This window comes from Aotus nancymaae, unplaced genomic scaffold, assembly GCF_030222135.1.
Source record: "Aotus nancymaae isolate 86718 unplaced genomic scaffold, 86718_ANA_hifiasm-v0.15.2.pri h1tg000022l_1, whole genome shotgun sequence".
NCBI classification, from domain to species: domain Eukaryota; kingdom Metazoa; phylum Chordata; class Mammalia; order Primates; family Aotidae; genus Aotus; species Aotus nancymaae.
The window spans coordinates 2,286,214-2,303,679 of record NW_026988435.1 but is presented as its reverse complement, the minus strand read 5'-3'; the positions used below and the strand labels follow the sequence as shown (position 1 = coordinate 2,303,679).

The 17,466-nt window shown below is 39.4% G+C and overlaps 1 protein-coding gene across 3 annotated transcripts in view; it reads left to right on the top strand.

Annotated features, from left to right (window-relative positions):
• Positions 1–17,466, top strand: part of EPHA6 (EPH receptor A6) — a 991,737-nt gene that overhangs the window by 938,234 nt on the left and 36,037 nt on the right. For all 3 annotated transcript variants that reach the window (XM_012474152.2, XM_012474154.2, XM_012474153.2), the window contains one exon: positions 15,570–15,719. In XM_012474152.2, the coding sequence (XP_012329575.2) occupies positions 15,570–15,719 (150 nt within the window). The remainder of the gene's footprint in view (positions 1–15,569; positions 15,720–17,466) is intronic.

Below are 17,466 nucleotides of genomic sequence, written 5' to 3'. Positions count from 1 at the left end.
TATATCTGTCCATATTCTATTGGTTCTCTTTCCCTGAAGAACCTGACTGATACAGGGTATTTTACCTAATACATAAATTTAAAGTGTATGTAAATGCTGTTTCATATAGTATGTGATGGTCTTCAAAAAGATAATTTTCTAAATTTTTTTGATTATGATCCTTGTAACTTTTACATGACTAATTTTAACTCTCTATTTAGATTATTTGAAGTAGATTAAGTGGCATCCCATTTTTATCTGTAATATGGAAAATATCAAATCATAACTGAAATAGGCATATTTAATGTATAAAAATGTAGTGTCATGTGGGACTATAAGAGAATTATGAAGTAATGGTACTAACGTTTTAGACATGGCAAGATTTTCCTGTCTACCCTTCTATCTTCCTTCTATTCCCCCCTCAGCAATCCGCAGAAGAGCCAAAGTGATCTAAAATAAAAATAACAAAACCAAACAAAAACCAAAATTTTATCACCCCCTTTCTTAAAGCCTTTCAAGTGTTTTTTGGCCACAAAACAGGGTCCAATTGTTTTTAATGCCTTAAGGAGCTCTTCGTGATCTCTCCCCTGCTTACTCCTCTAGCCTCATCTCTCCTCCTCCTTTATCTCACTTCTTTTCTCCAGCTGAACTCAACTTCTCTCAGTATCTCCAAATCTGATGTTCTCCTCTCTACCTGGACCAGTCTTCCCTCCCCCATCCCCCATCCCCTCCTCTCCCACACTTCTTTCATTCATCTAACTCTATTCATCTTTTATAAGGTTCCAGCCTAGTCTTCATTTTCTCTGTAAGGCTTCCCTGACTTAGCACTATCATGGTACCTCTCATATTTCATCACATCATTTAGTATTGTCTATTACATGATTAGCACTGCTGCGATTGCATGCTACCTCTCTAACATTCATTTAACTAATATTAATTGAGCACCTATTATGCTTAGGCTCATTTCTAAGCACTGAGAAAACATCAAAGAACCAAGCAAACAAAGTCTCTGACTCGGGGAATTTATAATCTGTACACACACTGAATATTTGGCAGCAGGAACAGAGTGAAAGAAAACAGGACAGTATAGAAAAAAAAAGAACAGATCAAGAAGAATATAGATTAAAATAAGAAAAAGCTAGTAGACATTCAAGTTAAAAATGGAAAGGGCTCTTAGAAATCTGGATTGATCTTCTAAAAGACCTCACTCCACAACTGGATAAGCCCTCTTTTATTTTAAATCATCTTTTGCCACTGGCTTCTGATATCATTGAAGATGATAAAAAATGTTTGTTGCTTCTTTCTACTTGCAGCCAAGTACATCCAGATTCTGTCATGTTTTGCTACTCAGTGCTCCAGTGATGTCCTCCAAGAGCCATCTGCTGTCCACAATGAACAAGGCTTCAGAACCCAAATGATATACTTAAACCTGAGCAAAAACAAGCTGGAAGCATGTTTTAAAAGGCATTGCTTTTCCAAAATGTATTCACTGGAAAAATCTGCTATAAAACAGTGAATATATTATGCAAGTAAAATTAGACCTTTCAACCTGCTTGGTATGATGCATGATTGCACACATTTACTGTAGTTGATTCTGCCAGATTTAAAGTGACTTTATTCCTTTTTATGAGACATTTAGTGCAAAAGGTCAAAAGAGAGATTTAGGATCTCTGTCATTCTTTTATTTTAGGAAAAGAAAATTTATTTACACGACTTTTGATCACAAGATGCAGATCTTTAAGCCACAACAAACAAAGGACGATAACAAACAAAAAAGAAATGAAACTAAATTGTATATAATTTTGCACATAAAAAAATGACAGATGCAACCCAAATTATAAGATTCTGTTTCATAGGAACGCATTTCTAGTGATGGTAACGTTGTGACATCTCACTGCCTGCTATTCTAGTTGTCTAACCAAGCCTTCACTGACATGGTTATTGCTGCTGTCTCCAACTTTATAATCATCAGTTTTTCTTAGACTCTTCGTGGCAGCAATTTCAGATAACTTGCAATTTCTTGGACATGAGATGCTGTGTCTCCCCTCTGTGCCTCTCTCTGTGAACTTGCTGTTGTCTCTGAAGGGATGCTCTAGCCTTTTTGTCTTACTAGTCAAATTCCTACTTCTCTTTAACGATTACCTCTATTGTGAAGCCTTTCTGTTTCCTCCCATAGCTAGCCATCCCAAAGAACTGATCCCTCCTTTTTTTTTTTTTTTTTTTAACTGCCAATTGAATCTGGTACAGACTTTTGTTAGCGCCCTTACCTTCTGTGCTGCTATTATTTATTTACGTCAATGTCTCTCCCTGTGACATGAGCTCCCTGAGGACAAGGAGCATGTCTTCTTTGTGACTCTAGCACCTGGCATATGAGATGTGTCCAAAAACCATTTAATCAAAGAAAGACTAAGGGAATGAATGAATGAATGCCACCAGTGACCTTCAGTGCCTCTCTAGTGGTACCCTTTGTAAATCGAAAATTTCAACTGAGAAATATCCCTGTCATTTTTTCTTTATATTTAACCAAATTCATAATAAGGACTAAAAAGGAACTGAAAATAAAAATATGATTTCCACTTACATAGTATATTTATGAGACTGTGACTTTCATTTTACATCATTTTCCTAATTCATCCCATCAAATCATCCTCTCAGCAAATAATCAATAAATTTATATTATAATCATAGCACCATACTAAATACTGTGAAGTAGCACTTAGTAAAGAGAAGAATAAAAGATCCTCCAAAACATTTATGACCTTTTTGAGAAGACAGTACATTTACCTTTTAAAAATTCGAATAGCAGTACATAGAAGATATATGATGCTGAGTTCAAAGTGAGTGAGGCAGACAGTAAGTGTTATAGGAATGATCACTTTGATCATAAACCGGTAAGGATCTGAAGGATCTATTGGTTTTAGAAATGATAAAAGTTGAGAATACAGCGTATTGTGTTGGAATAATGGAATGAATAAAGGTTTGTGTACATTTTCTCAACTATGAACCTGAGGATAAATAAACGGTCTTCCATTTTTTAATCAATTTACCCCAGCTTTAAAACCTACTTAAAATACAATATGATTTCGCTATATGTTCCCACCCAAACCACCTCCAATGTTTATCCCCACATGTCGAGGGAGGGACCTGGTGGGAGGTGATTGGATCATGGGAGAAGTTTCCCCCATCTTGTTCCCCTTATAGTGAGTTTGCATGACATCCGATGGTTTAAAAATGTTTGGCAGTTCCTCCCTCTCTCTCCTGCTGCCATGTAAGATGGGTCTTGCTTTCTCTTCTCCTTCCACCATGATTATAAGTTTCCTGAGGCCTCCTCCTCCATGTGGAACTGTGAGTCAATTAAACCTCTTCTGTTTTTACCCAGTCTGAGGCAGTTCTTTACAGCAGAGTGAAAACTGACCAATACAGAAAATTAGTGCCAACAGTGGGTACTGCTATAAAGAAAGCTAAAAATGTGAAAGCAACTTTGAAACTGAATAATGGGCAGAGGTTGCAACATTTTAGAGGGCTCAGAAGGGGACAGGAAGGTGTGGGAATCTCTGGAACTTCCTAGAGACTTGTTGAATGGTTTTGACCAAAATGCTGATAATGATACGGACAGTGAAGTCCAAGCTCAAGTGGTCTCAGATGGAGATGACGAACTTAGTGGGAAATGACGCAAAGGTCGTCCTTGCTATGCTTTAGCAAAGAGACTGCTGGCATTTTGGCCCTGCCTAGAGGTCTGTGAAACTTTAAATCTGAGAGAGATGATTTAGGGTACCTGGCAGAGAAAATTTCTGAGCAGCAAAGCATTCAAGTGTGACCTGGCTTTTTCTGAACACATACAGCCATATGTGTACACAAAGAGATGGTCTGAAATTGGAACTTATGTTTAAAAGGGAAGCAGAGTGTAAATGTTTGGAAAATTTGAAGTCTAATCATGTGGTAGAAAAGAAAATCCTGTTTTCTGGGGAGAAATTCAAGCTACGAGCTGCAGAAGTTTGCTTAAGTAAAGAGAAGTCAAATGTTAATCGCCAAGACAATGGGGAAGATGTCTCCAGGCATCTCAGAGATCTTCGTGGCTATTCTTCCCATCAGAGGCCTGGAGGTCTAGAAGTAAAAAGTGGTTTCACTGGCTGGGCCCTGGGCCCCACTGCTCTGTGCAGCCTGAGGATTTGGTGCCCTGCGTCCCAGCTGTGCCAGCTCCAGTTACGGCTAAAAGAGGCCCAGATACAGCTCAGGCCATTGCCTCAGATGGTGCAAGCCCCAGGCCTTGCTACCTTCCATGTGATAATGGGCCTGCAGGTATGCAGAAAACAAGAATTGAGCTTTGGGAGTGTCTACATAGATTTCAGAGGACTTTTGGAAATGCCTGGATGTCCAGGCAGAAGTCTACTGCAGGAGCCTCATGGAGAACCTCTACTAGGGCAATGTAGATGGAAAATGTGGGGTTGGAGCCACCGTACAGAGTCCCCACTGGGGCACTGCCTAGTGAAGCCTTGAGAAGAGGGACACTGTCCTCCAGACTCCAAAATTATAGATCCACCAACAGCTTCTACCATACGCATGGAAAAGCCACAGGCACTCAACGCCAGCCTGTGAAAGCAGCCAATGGGGCTTATTCTGCAAAGCCACAAGGCCTTGGGAGCCTAACTCTTGCATCAGCCTGAACCAGGTGTGAGACATGGAGTCAAAGAGATTATTTTAGAGCTTTAAGATTTAATGACTGCCTTTTTGGGTCTCAGACTTGCATGGGATCTGTGGCCCCCTTGTTCTGGCCGATTTCTCCCGTTTGGAACTGGAAGATTTACCCAATGCTTGTACTTCCATTGTATTTTGGAAGTAACTAGCTTGTTTTTGATTTTACAGGGTCATGGGTAGAAGGGACTTGCGTTGTCTCAGATGAGACTTTGGAATTGGACTTTTGAGTTAATGCTGGAATGAGTTAAGACTTTGAGTGACTATTGGGAAGGCATGATTGGTTTTGAAATGTGAAAAGGACATGAGATTTGGAAGGGGCCAGGGTGGATTGATATGGTTTGGCTGTGTCCCCACATGAATTTCATCTCAAATGATAATCCCCATGTGTCAGGGAAGGGATTTGGTGGGAGGTGATTGGATCTTAGGGGCAGACTTCCCCATGCTTCACTTCTTGTAATAGTGAATCCTCACGAAATACGATGGTTTAACAGTATTTGGCAGATGCCCCCTCGCTCTCACCCTCTTCTGCCGCCATGTAAGACATGCCTTGCTTCCCCTTCGGCTTCTTCTATAATCATAAGTTTCCTGAGGCCTTTCCAGCCATGTGGAACTGTGAGTCAATTCAACCTCTTTTGTCTATTTATTACCCAGTCTAAGTAGTGTTTTATAGCAATGCAAAAACAGACTAATACAGAAAATATGAACATTTTAATAATTCTTTCATCCAGTGTCTACCTTTAAAATAGATTTATTTGTATTAAACATATTTTGGTATTTCCAGCTCCAGGTACTTCCAGACATTTTTTCAAGTTCTTCTCCCGCTTTGGGTGTGAGCCCTTCAGCCCCATCCTTCCCATAGAGTAATGTTCTTCAGTCCTTCAGATGACTGTACCCTCTCTGCTATTGAGTGTACATCAGTCTGAGTAGCTGACCCCAAACGGGCTGCCTCTAAAGATGTCATTCTTCATCTTTTCTCTCCTCCTCTGATGATAGTCAGAGCTAGCCTTTCTGACAATGGTAATTTAAGGTCACTGTTCCATTCTAAACCAATATATCACAACACTACATGCAATAGCTGAAAATGAAGACCTGCTGCTCAGATATGTTCCGAGCACTGTGGATCTGTCAGGAACGGTCTAACTTAATGTATAAATTGCCTGTGGGCATAACAGTGGCACAGGAAGTAACTGAGCTCTGCACTAACCCTTTCTGTCTGTTTTCTTAGACAGAAGTGAAGGTTGTTCCCTCTGTTTTAATTCACTGGGACATTACATATATTAACAAATCATAGAATATTAGACCTTCATATGAATTACAAAGTATCACAGTCCAGTTCTATTTACAGAAAAATCTGTAACTGACCCACAATCACACAATAGATTAGAGGAGAAAGTGGCCCAAGAAGCTAGGATTCAGCTCTACAGATGTTTTGTCTCTCTACATTGAATGCTGTTTGTCCAAAGTCAGCACCACAGGATGTATCAGAATCACTCTTGTGTGTACTTTGGAGTGCTATACAAGTTCTCCATCCTTTTTAAATATTTGTTTTTATGCAGAGTTTGCAAATAGTACTAGTATGAATGTAGGTATGCCTCATTTTATGCAATTTATTTTCCTGATGACAGGATCTAAATTTTTTCTTCAAATAAATATCATCCAACCGTGGCTAGAGATAGACGCTATATCAGTCAGTGATGTGGTTTTGCTGTGTCCCCACCACATCTCATTTGGAATTCCCACATGTTGTGGGAGGAACCTGGTGGGAGGTGGTTGAATCACGGGAGCTGTTTTTCCCATGCTGTTCTTGTGATGGTGAATGGGTCTCACAAGATCTGGTGGTATTAAAAATGGGAGTTTCCTTTCACAAGCTCTCTCTCTCTCTTTGCCTGCTGTAAGACAAAACCTGCTCCTCCTTGCCTTCCGCCATGACTGTGAGGCCTCCCCAGCCATGTGGAACTGTGAGTCCATTAAACCTCTTTCTTTTGTAAATTGCCCATTCTCGGGTATGTCTTTATCAGCAGCAAGAAAATGGACAACTACAGTCAGGATTCTCCAGAGAAGCAGAACCAGTAGAATATATATAGAGAGAGATGTATGAGGGAACTTATTATGAGAAATCATTCACGTGATTACGGAGGCTAAAAAGTCCCAGGATATGCCATCTGCAAGCTGGAGAACCAGGAAAGCTGATGATGTAACTCAGTCTTAATCCGAAGGCCTAAGAAGGGGACGGGGCAGGGGAGAACTTGCATAGGTCCCAAAGTCCCGAGGTCTAAGAACCTGGAGCTCTGATGTTCAAGAGTGGGAGACAGATGTCTCAGCTCCTCCATAAGAGAGAGAGCAAATTCACCTTCCTCCACCCTTTGGTTCTGTCATAGCCCCCAGTAGATCGGATGATGCCTGTCCTCAAGGGAAGCGTCTTTTTTTTTTTTTTTTTTGAGACAGTTTCGCTCTTGTTACCCAGGCTGGAGTGCAATGGCGCGATCTCGGCTCTCCGCCTCCTGGGTTCAGGCAATTCTCCTGCCTCAGCCTCCTGAGTAGCTGGGACTACAGGCGCGCGCCACCATGCCCAGCTATTTTTTGTACTTTTAGTAGAGACGGGGTTTCACCATGTTGACCAGGATGGTTTCGATCTCTTGACCTCTTGATCCACCCACCTCAGCCTCCCAAAGTGCTGGGATTATAGGCGTGAGCCACCGCACCCGGCCGAAGCTTCTTTACTTAATCTACTGATTCAAATGCTAATGTTTTCCTCCAGAAACACTCCCACAATCACACTAGAAATAATGTTTTACCCGCTGTGTGGTCATCCCTCAGGCCAGTCAAGTTGACACAGAAAATCCATCATCACAGATGCCACAGGGATTAATCATTGCTTTGTATTACTATTATTCTCACAGTGCAACCTGATAAGAAAGCGAAGTACCCACTCTTTAATGTTATACATGAAATCGATGCCACTGAGATAAAAATCCTTTATAAAACTGTCAGATGCTATATATTTTCATTAAAGATGTAATGTATTAATATCTCAATATTAACAATTGCCAATGGCCTGGAATAATTAATCTTTCACTCCCCTTTATGATTTATGTTGTACATTTTTTAAAAAGAAAACCCATTACTTCTGGTGTTAATTTCCATAGATCTTTGCTATAAATACTACAAATAAGAAACTTTAAAAAAAACGTTATTTTAAATACAGTGGGGAGGGTAAGCTGGGGAGGTAGTCTTCTGTAGAGCTGGGTTTAAAAAAGGTAGAGAATAATTCCAGAGAGTTGTTAGAAGAGCACTACTGTCCAGTAGTACTCTTTTTGAGACAGAGTTTCACTCTTGTTACCCAGGCTGGAGTGCAATGGCGCGATCTCGGCTCACCGCAACCTCCGCCTCCTGGGTTCAGGCAATTCTCCTGCCTCAGCCTCCTGAGTAGCTGGGATTACAGGCACGCGCCACCATGCCCAGCTAATTTTTTTTTTTTTTTTTTGTATTTTTTAGTAGAGACGGGGTTTCACCATGTGGACCAGGATGGTCTCGATCTCTTGACCTCGTGATCCACCCGCCTCGGCCTCCCAAAGTGCTGGGATTACAGGCGTGAGCCACCGCAACCGGCCCCGGGAATAGCATTTTTAACTCATTTTAACATATTATCAGCTAGCCCCCGGGTCTTTACCATACAATATGTTTGCAAAACCATAACTGATAGGTTGTTTTGAAAAAGTTGCCTGTACTGTCAGTAGTGTTTAAGTCATCTACACTCAGATACAATGGCAATCCTCATAATGAAGTACATATTTATTCTCCCACACTACAGCAGCATTGTGTCCTACATTATCCACCTTATAAGATGAAATAGAAAATCCAATTTAACAGACATCTCCCCAATAGTGTTACTCATTTAATGATGTAGCACCTGTGTTCTCATTGAAAGAGAATACTGAGGAATAAATGACAATGAATTATTTTCAGGAGCAATTTAAGAGTAGGCAGGTGAAAAGGATCCTAATTCTTCAGGGTTTGAATAGCATGATAAGCAGGGTTTTATTACAGGAACAACAAATTAGCATTCGCTGAGCTGCTTATACATTTAAACAATGAATAAAAATGTAGTGTAGTTCTAAACATTCCAAATGAGGCGAGAAGGAGGAGAGTCTTTCCATAGTTAAGAATTTTTTAGTAAGTAGAAAACAAAGACGATGATTTAGCGATTCATGCTTATTTGAAATCGTTTCTCATCTGTCCCTATTCTCTATGAAAAACACACAGTAAAATAAATTTCAAAAGTAGATAATTGTGTATTTCATATTCAGAAGGAAGGGTAGGGTGAGAGTTAGGGTGGGGGAGGCACAGGGCAGCAGCACCGACAGGGCCAGGAAGATAATGGAAATGCGTCAAGTGTGTCTGATGAAAGATTTGGTGAGAGGGTGCAGCAGGCGCTCTAGAGAGCCCACGCCCTGTCTGAAGATATTCAGATTCAGTTGAAAAACAAAGCAAAACAAAAATGACTCAGCCATGAAAAACCTAACTTCAGACGTTTTTCAACCCAACACCCAACAGTTGGTGAGCTCTGGGTTCATAAAATCTAAAACCCTGAGACCTCATTGAACACCCTCACTACGGTCCTCAGCACACTCAATGAAAGCCTAAAACAAGGGACAACCGTCAGGAAGTATTTGTCTTATTTAAGATTTTTAAAAAGGTTAGTTTCATACATTTGTTACCTAAAACAATGCTGTTTACCACAGATTTCTGCAGTGCTTATCATCTTCTAAAAAATTGGTTATTAAGAAACAATATTTTTAAAATACGCCAAGAAAAGATTCTTTTGCTTAGAGTAAGAGTGTTTTTAATCTGGCATCTGTGAATCTTGAGACATTGATACAAAATCGTGTACGCATGCACACTCTCATGTGCGTGCATGCATGTGTGTACATATGTGACTATGTCTACATGTATATTTCAAGGACAAACGTTTCATAGCTTACCCAGTGTGCCGTGACCTCAGAAAAGGAACAGAAACACACAGGAAAAGCAAGCAAGCACTCCAGACATAATCCTTATCAGGCAGGTCAAGCTGCAGACAGAAGTCTGGCCTGCCAGCATTCAACCATAAATGATGTTATATGATGACAGAATTCTGCCTGTGAAATATTAAGATGAATAAGGTATGTCTCCAGTCTTGGAAGGGCACTGGCAGGGCAATGGCGGGACTTTAAGCATGGGACCAAACTCATTGGACCAAGACACACAGACTTCCTTGAACTGGGCAAGACGAGGTCTGAATTACTGGAAATGTATTAGAGCCTTTCCATCGGCAGATTTGACTTTGCACCTCTGACTCCTAAAAGCTGTTTTTGAGAAGAAGACCATCCCTGAGCCTGGGCATGGTAGGGGTGAGTTCAGTGACTCCACATGAAGGAACTGAGATGCTGATCTGGGCTGGAAGCCAAGTCAGTGCAAAAAAAGACAAGTTTTGGATACATGATTAAAGAAACAGATAACATTACTGAGTGTTCACTGAGTGCTGGCAGCTAAGAGGTGTTTTGTGTATATCATCTCATTTAATCCACTTAATAAATGTTATCTAAGAGCCAAAATATGGAAAGTTTCTCCTTGTGACTACAAATGAATTCATTGCATTATAAGCCCTCAATCTTTCTCAAGTTATGACAGATACTATCTTCATATTTCAGAAAAGGTTAAAAGTTTCCAGAGTCTCAAAGTTTCCCTGGATTTGTAAATCTCAATAAAGAAGGAATATGCATGACTCTCTGAGAGGGGCTGGGCATGTAGTTTTAAAACACCTGCACAATATAATACCGTTTTACACTATAAAATAATTTGTTGATTAGGGAATACAAACCAGGAAGAGACGCACAAGAGATGGATTTCTTTCTAAAGATCAGTGACTCTCAAGAGAAAGCGTGCTATCCCCCTAGTTAGGGTTGTCTGTTATAACTAGTGAACGTGAGATCGTTCTGTGACTTGCTGTGACTTTTTGGAACACCATGGTGAATTAAGGCAGAAGGCCCCGGTATGCTGACCTCTCCCCCAAAGCTTGGGAAACAAGACCACCTCTGCCACACATAATCCCACCAACAAGAAATTATAATTTAAAGTAACCCTCCAGTAAGCACCGTAATTCCTTCTTTGTCTGACATCAGTAAGACTCCACATAATAAGATTTCCAAATAACCAATGGTTACCCATTTAGAGTTAATAAAAGGAAGAAAAAGTCAATGTCTTGGTTTCTTACCTTTCCAATATATTCATGCTGTTGGCTTCTCAAAGTGTTTAAGTTACTTTACCTCTTGCTTACCTGTCACGGTCATTACTGTAACCACGAATTATTGGCCAGGGACGTGAACTACAGTGTGCTTGGCTCCTTTTCCATCTGCCATCAGGCTGCTGCTCACACGGTCTTGGGACCAACTCATAAGGCCTATGGCTTTACAATTTAATGGGAGCTGAGAAACTGAGGGCAAATATCAAAACTCATTATGGCTTCCTATTTTACGGTCATGAATTCAAATCCCTTCATTTTGCAGATCTGAAAGCTAAGACTCCGAGGATTAAACCTCGCCCAAGGTCACACAATGAACTCTAGTAAAGCGACATCTTACAATTTGTAGTTCAGACAGAAGAATATTTTTTAGCCAAAATTGCCCTTAAGAATTTTTTTAATTATCCTTTAGCATAATATATCCCTATTAAAGTTTGAGTACTATAGAGACAGATTGAGAACATAAGAAAAGTCTACAGGCAGATTATTGTCTATTCAAACCCTTTACCTTCAAGATAACCATCAAATCCAGTAAATGAGAAACAGAGAGAGACATTTGAAGTGTTCTTGCTTCTCCACAGAATATTTTCATTTGTTCCCAGAATTAAACCTCTGTAACCTTACTACATTTCAATTGATTAGTCACTCCTCTGAAGATTAGAGGCTTATGTTCTAATACTCAGATATTAAATGCACCTATAATACAGTTCCATTCAGGGGATATAGGGCAGACAAAGATATACAAAATACACAGTTCCCCTTGTTCCCCATCAGCACTTCTCAACTAACTACCTGCTTATTAGCCAACGATCTCTAAATATGACTTGGAAAACAGGAAGAGTACAAAAGCTTTACTAATAACCATTTCAGTGCCCTCCAGTTAACTTCTTTCCTGTTTTTCTTTTGTTCCCTATGTGATTAAGCTTGCTCTGTAAGAGAAGTATTAGTAAATGAGAAGCCATTTGAGTTACAGTCATTTTGATTAGCATCTTTGGTAACTTTTTTCTCTCTCAAAACATATGGTAAAGCAACATGTAATGTTCCAATAATTGTGATTTCAAATCTAAAGTACTATTTGTTCATTCCCGAAACCTGAAGCAAACATCTGGTGGTTAACGCTTTGAGAAAAAAAGTAACTTAGTGCATTACCTCTGTATCTGATTCAAGATCATGGGCAAAAATATGTAGATGAGATCAAGCCACGAAAGCTTAAGTTGATCCATTCAATTAAAAAAGGGAAAAGAAAAAGCCCAGGCACTTCTGTGTTTCCTCTAACGTAGGGAATAAGGCCTACCAGTAGCCTTAAGGGTTTCTTCCTTTCTGCCTCTTGCAATTGGATATCAACTGTATCAGTATATATCCTCCCATTGGAACAAAAGATGTGACTGCTTCCCTATCCCTATTCCATATTCTCTCAGAATTATTCCAGTTTGTACCTACCACCAGGTTCATATTATTATGCATTTTGTTAATTAGAATTGTATTTCCTACAAAAAACTTATGTCCCATTTTTTCATGTTTTATTTTAAGATTTATTCTAGCTCATACTTTTCATTTAGAGACAACAGTTGGAATAAAATTTGAAATAAAGATGCACTGTCCATTTTGTAATGTTGTTTATTTAGCAAAGTATTTTGAAAAATAAAAAATAGTGGTAGTGTATTAGTCTGCTAGAGCTGCCATAACAAAATACCACAGACTGGATGGCTTAAACAATAGGAGTTTATCTCTCACAGTTCTAGAGACTGGAAGTCCAAGATCAAGGTGCTGGCTTTTAGCTTCTCCTGAGGCTCCACTCTTGGCTTACCGATGGCTGTCTTCTTGAGGATGGCCTTCAGTGGCCTCTTCTGTGCCTGTATGCCGCTGATGTATTTCATCCTCTTACAAGGAAAGGACACAGTCATATTGGGTGAGGGTTATACTCTTATGACTTTATTTGACCTTAATTACCTCTTTAAAGACCCAGTCTCAAAATATAGTCGCAGTTGGGGTTAGGGCTTCAACATACGAATTTTAGGAGAACACAATTCAGTTCACAACAGGGAGCAAGCAATGCCATTAATCAAATATTCTGTAATATCTTCCCCTTGAAGAAAAAAAATAAAATCTTAGGAAGGAAAGTGATAAAGTTGTCATTTACATGTGATATCGAATTATTTCAAAATATAAATTTATATGTGAATCATTTATATGAAATATGATTTATAAGTGAATGAGTGAATGAACATAAAATAACCATTAACTCTGCTTTTTGACCTATCTTAATAGAACCCACAAAGATTCAGCAAAGGAAGAACCAGGCAGGCTAGGAATTCACACTTTTCCATATTTTTTTCTGGAACAAAGAAAGATCCAGCGTGAGAAATGCCAGATGGGACTGCTGCTCTTCTATATGTTCCTGGGTCAAATGGACAAATTTGGTCTTTATTCTCTGGAAATGTGGCTTCCATATTCGAAACAAGCCTGACTCTTACTTAAATAGCTTCAATAGGCAGAGCCACAAGACTGAGGCACTTTAGTCACAAACATACAATAAAACAAGAATACTGTACTATTGGCGCACAAATACAGGTAGAGAGATCTTTACCCCCTTGTGAAGATCACACCAGTTTTTCAGAACGCGGCTTTATGTTCAGTTGGATCATTTGCAGTGTTCTCATTTCTGAATTTTTTTAGTGCTTTGGATTAGGGTAGATAGATTTAGCAAATAAGAATATAGGGTACCCAGTTAAATTTGAATTGCAGAAAAACAATGATTTGTTGTTTTCTTAAGTATAAACATGTCTCTATAATATTTGGGATATGCTTATACCAAAAAATTCCTTTGTGGAACATTCTTACAATGAAAAATTATTTGTTATTTCTCTGAAATACAAATTTACGAGTCCCTTATTTTATGTGGCTACCCTACCTTGGGTTCAAGAATGAATTTTCTCCCCTTGCAACTCCCTCCCCTCAACATTCTTAAGCTACCGTCACCAACTTTGTAAATTTAATTTCCTAGTCTTAACTTGGTGCTGCCTTTAACCTCTGTCCCAATGCACGAAAACCTCAGGCTTCGGGCTCCCTTCTATTGGGCTATGTGGTTTGATATGTAGTTATAGAATATTCTGTGCTAAAACATGAAGGTTAGTTTTAAACAACTTTTATCCCTGTGCTGAAGTATTACACCTTTACATCATTATGATAGCATGAGTATACATAAGGTACCTAATCGTATGGTGAGAAATTTCTAAACCTTTAAATTTCTAAGCCCTGGGCTCAGTTTGCTGACCTGTAAAAACAGGGGATTGGATTCAAGGTGTTTTCCCCAAGGCTCCTTCTAACCATGCTACTAGTCTTTGAAATGAAGTTTCCAGTAACGCTCTCATTTGTCTTGTGAAACCTAAATTATTCCCATTTTGATTGAATCCCTTTTTTTTCCAGAGTAAGTAGTGTTTACTAAACATTACTAAATAAGTAATGTTTAGATTACTCAATTAATAGTTTCACCTTTAAAGATATTTAACCTAAATTCCATAAGGGCCAAAGAACACACTTTTCTTTCTTTCCACCTCTACTTGCACCAGGCTTTGCACACAGTGGGTCATCAGATTATGTGATCATGAACATGGATAATGTTGAAACAATCCCTTTGTGATGGGCTCTGACTGTCAAAAATAATTTTTGTTGTGAACCTAAGCCAGCTCCGCGGTTTAAGACGCAATCTGGGAGCTGCTAGTTGTTCTCTTCCGCCATCTAGTGGCGCCACGGCTGCTTTCGTCCGCCTCAGCGCGCAGTTTGGAGCTGCAAGGATTTTAAACATTGTAAATCAAATGGATGAATTGTTTTATATTTGTCATTACAGTAAAAAGGGATTTATAGAGCGTTTCAAGAGATAAAAGGTAATAAATGTTAATAAAATTTAAGTGTAACACAATGGCAGACTTTAATTCTTGAAGCTTTAGATTAAATTCATGCAATTTAATCCCTTTAATATGTTAAAATGTTAAGTTGAACATTAAAGAATAAAAATATAAACTATATTAAAGTTTTTGAAAGAAAGATTGGCCTTTCAAGGTGTTCTTGTATACTGTTAAAGAATGTTTTCACATAAAATAAATGTAATCATAGCAGATGTAAAGGAAAGAAAGGGAACTGAAATAAAATTCTGATAAGTATTAAATTGGTAGAGAATGTTTCGGTTCTGTATTGAAGCACTTGCCTTCAATTAAGTTAGAGATTATTCTCATTATTATTTATAAATGCAATAAAATGTTTAATGAGTGTTGAATGATATTTAGTTATAATGTCCTATAATCTGGAACTTTATTCAAATGGCATTATAGTGGGGTTAATTGTGTGAATCTAAAGTAAAAATAAATTTCTCTAATGAATGAAATAAAATATTTCTGAAGCGTGACTTATTTCCCTTTAAAGCTATTTTCACTGAATAATTATAGGAAAATATTTCTGACATTTTAACATTATTCTCGCTTTCTTTTGATTTTAATTTAAAATGCCAGTGCTATTATGAAGTGTTTAGATCTTTCTAATAAAAAATATTTAATTGGAATTCCATTTTGTTTTTAATACAATGGTAAGCCAGCTACGAAATCTCCAATTTGTTTTCCAGGGTGGAAAAATCCCCATAAGGTGGACAGCTCCAGAAGCCATCGCCTACAGAAAATTCTCCTCAGCAAGTGATGCATGGAGCTATGGCATTGTCATGTGGGAGGTCATGTCCTATGGAGAGAGGCCTTACTGGGAAATGTCTAACCAAGATGTAAGTGCTACCAATAGTTAAACTGCCACTTTGTGAATGCAAACACATTAGCTTGAGGGGGAAATACGCCTTTTGTCCTAACTCAGATTGGCCTTTATCTTCCTGAGAGCTGCTCCTGGTCTATGGTTGAGTTTGAGAAGCTGAGTAATCTTTCTGAGCTGTATTTGGTGTCCTCAGGGCCAGCTGCCAGGCTGTGCGATGTGAGTGACTGATCCACATGTTACAGCTGAGATTTCCACACTTCTTGTAATGCAGCTTGACTATGTTTATGCAATAGCCTTGACCTACAAGTGAGACAAAAGAAAGAGTAACATTGCCGGGCGCGGTGGCTCATGCCTGTAATCCCAGCACTTTGGGAGGCCGAGGCGGGTGGATCACGAGGTCAAGAGATCGAGACCATCCAGGTCAACATGAGGAAACCCCGTCTCTACTAAAAATACAAAAAATTAGCTGGGCATGGTGGCACGTGCCTGTAATCCCAGCTACTCAGGAGGCTGAGGCAGGAGAATTGCCTGAACCCAGTAGGCGGAGGTTGCGGTGAGCCTAGATGGCGCCATTGCACTCCAGCCTGGGTAACAAGAGCGAAACTCCGTCTCCAAAAAAAAAAAGGGAAAAAAAAAAGAGTAACGTTTACTTTTTCTTTCTTCCTTAGGGCAACTCAATGCACCACTGGAAAGAGCAAATTAATTTAGACTTTTAACTCAGAGGAAAAAGAGTGAATGCTTTCAGGCAATGCATTATCAATATATGCTATCTAGTACGGTTAAGATACATGACCCTAAATGCCAAATGTTTTGCTTCTATTTTATCTATAAAACTACCTTGGTGGTTGATACTATAATATTATAGAACAGGAGAGTTCACACATTTAACCCCCGTGACCTATCCACAGCAATGGAGACAGTATTCAGAAGATGCAGGTACTCTGACAGTGCAAGTAAGTGGTGTCAGAGCTGATGTTATAAGTTCCCACTTTCTCATCTCAAAATGCAGGCTTTGTCTACTCAACTGTTCTTCTCAAAGTATATGTTGGTTTATGTGACAATGGCAATGAGAAATCACCGCTAACGTGATTCTGAATGTTCATAGGTGAAAACAAAGACTTTGTAACTATAAATAATCCCTAAACACTATTGCCACATCTCATTTCTTTTCGCCAGTTTTCACACAACGTAAGCAGCCCACACACACCTCTACACCTTACACTGTCCCAATCTGATTGTCCAAGTATCTTTTTTTTGTTTTGTTTTGTTTTTTGTGTTTTGTGTTTTTTTGAGACAGAGTTTCGCTCTTGTTACCCAAGGCTGGAGTGCAATGGCGCGATCTCGGCTCACCGCAACCTCCGCGTCCTGGGTTCAGGCACTTCTCCTGCCTCAGCCTCCTGAGTAGCTGGGATTACAGGCACGCGCCACCACGCCCAGCTAATTTTTTGTATTTTTAGTAGAGACGGGGTTTCACCGTGTTGACCAGGATGGTCTCGATCTCTTGACCTCGTGATCCACCCGCCTCGGCCTCCCAAAGTGCTGGGATTACAGGTGTGAGCCACTGCGCCCGGCTGTCCAAGTATCTTAAGGACTCAATCACAGATAACATTTATCCTTTTCTAGTGTCAGGCATAGGTAAGACTGGATTTTGATTGGCCGGCTACGGCTAGTGTTTCTCCCTACCATATAGTACTGCTTTTGAAACTGACTCATGCTTAGTACTGTGGGTGTCTACTAAGTCTGTGGAAAATGCTAGGTCCAGA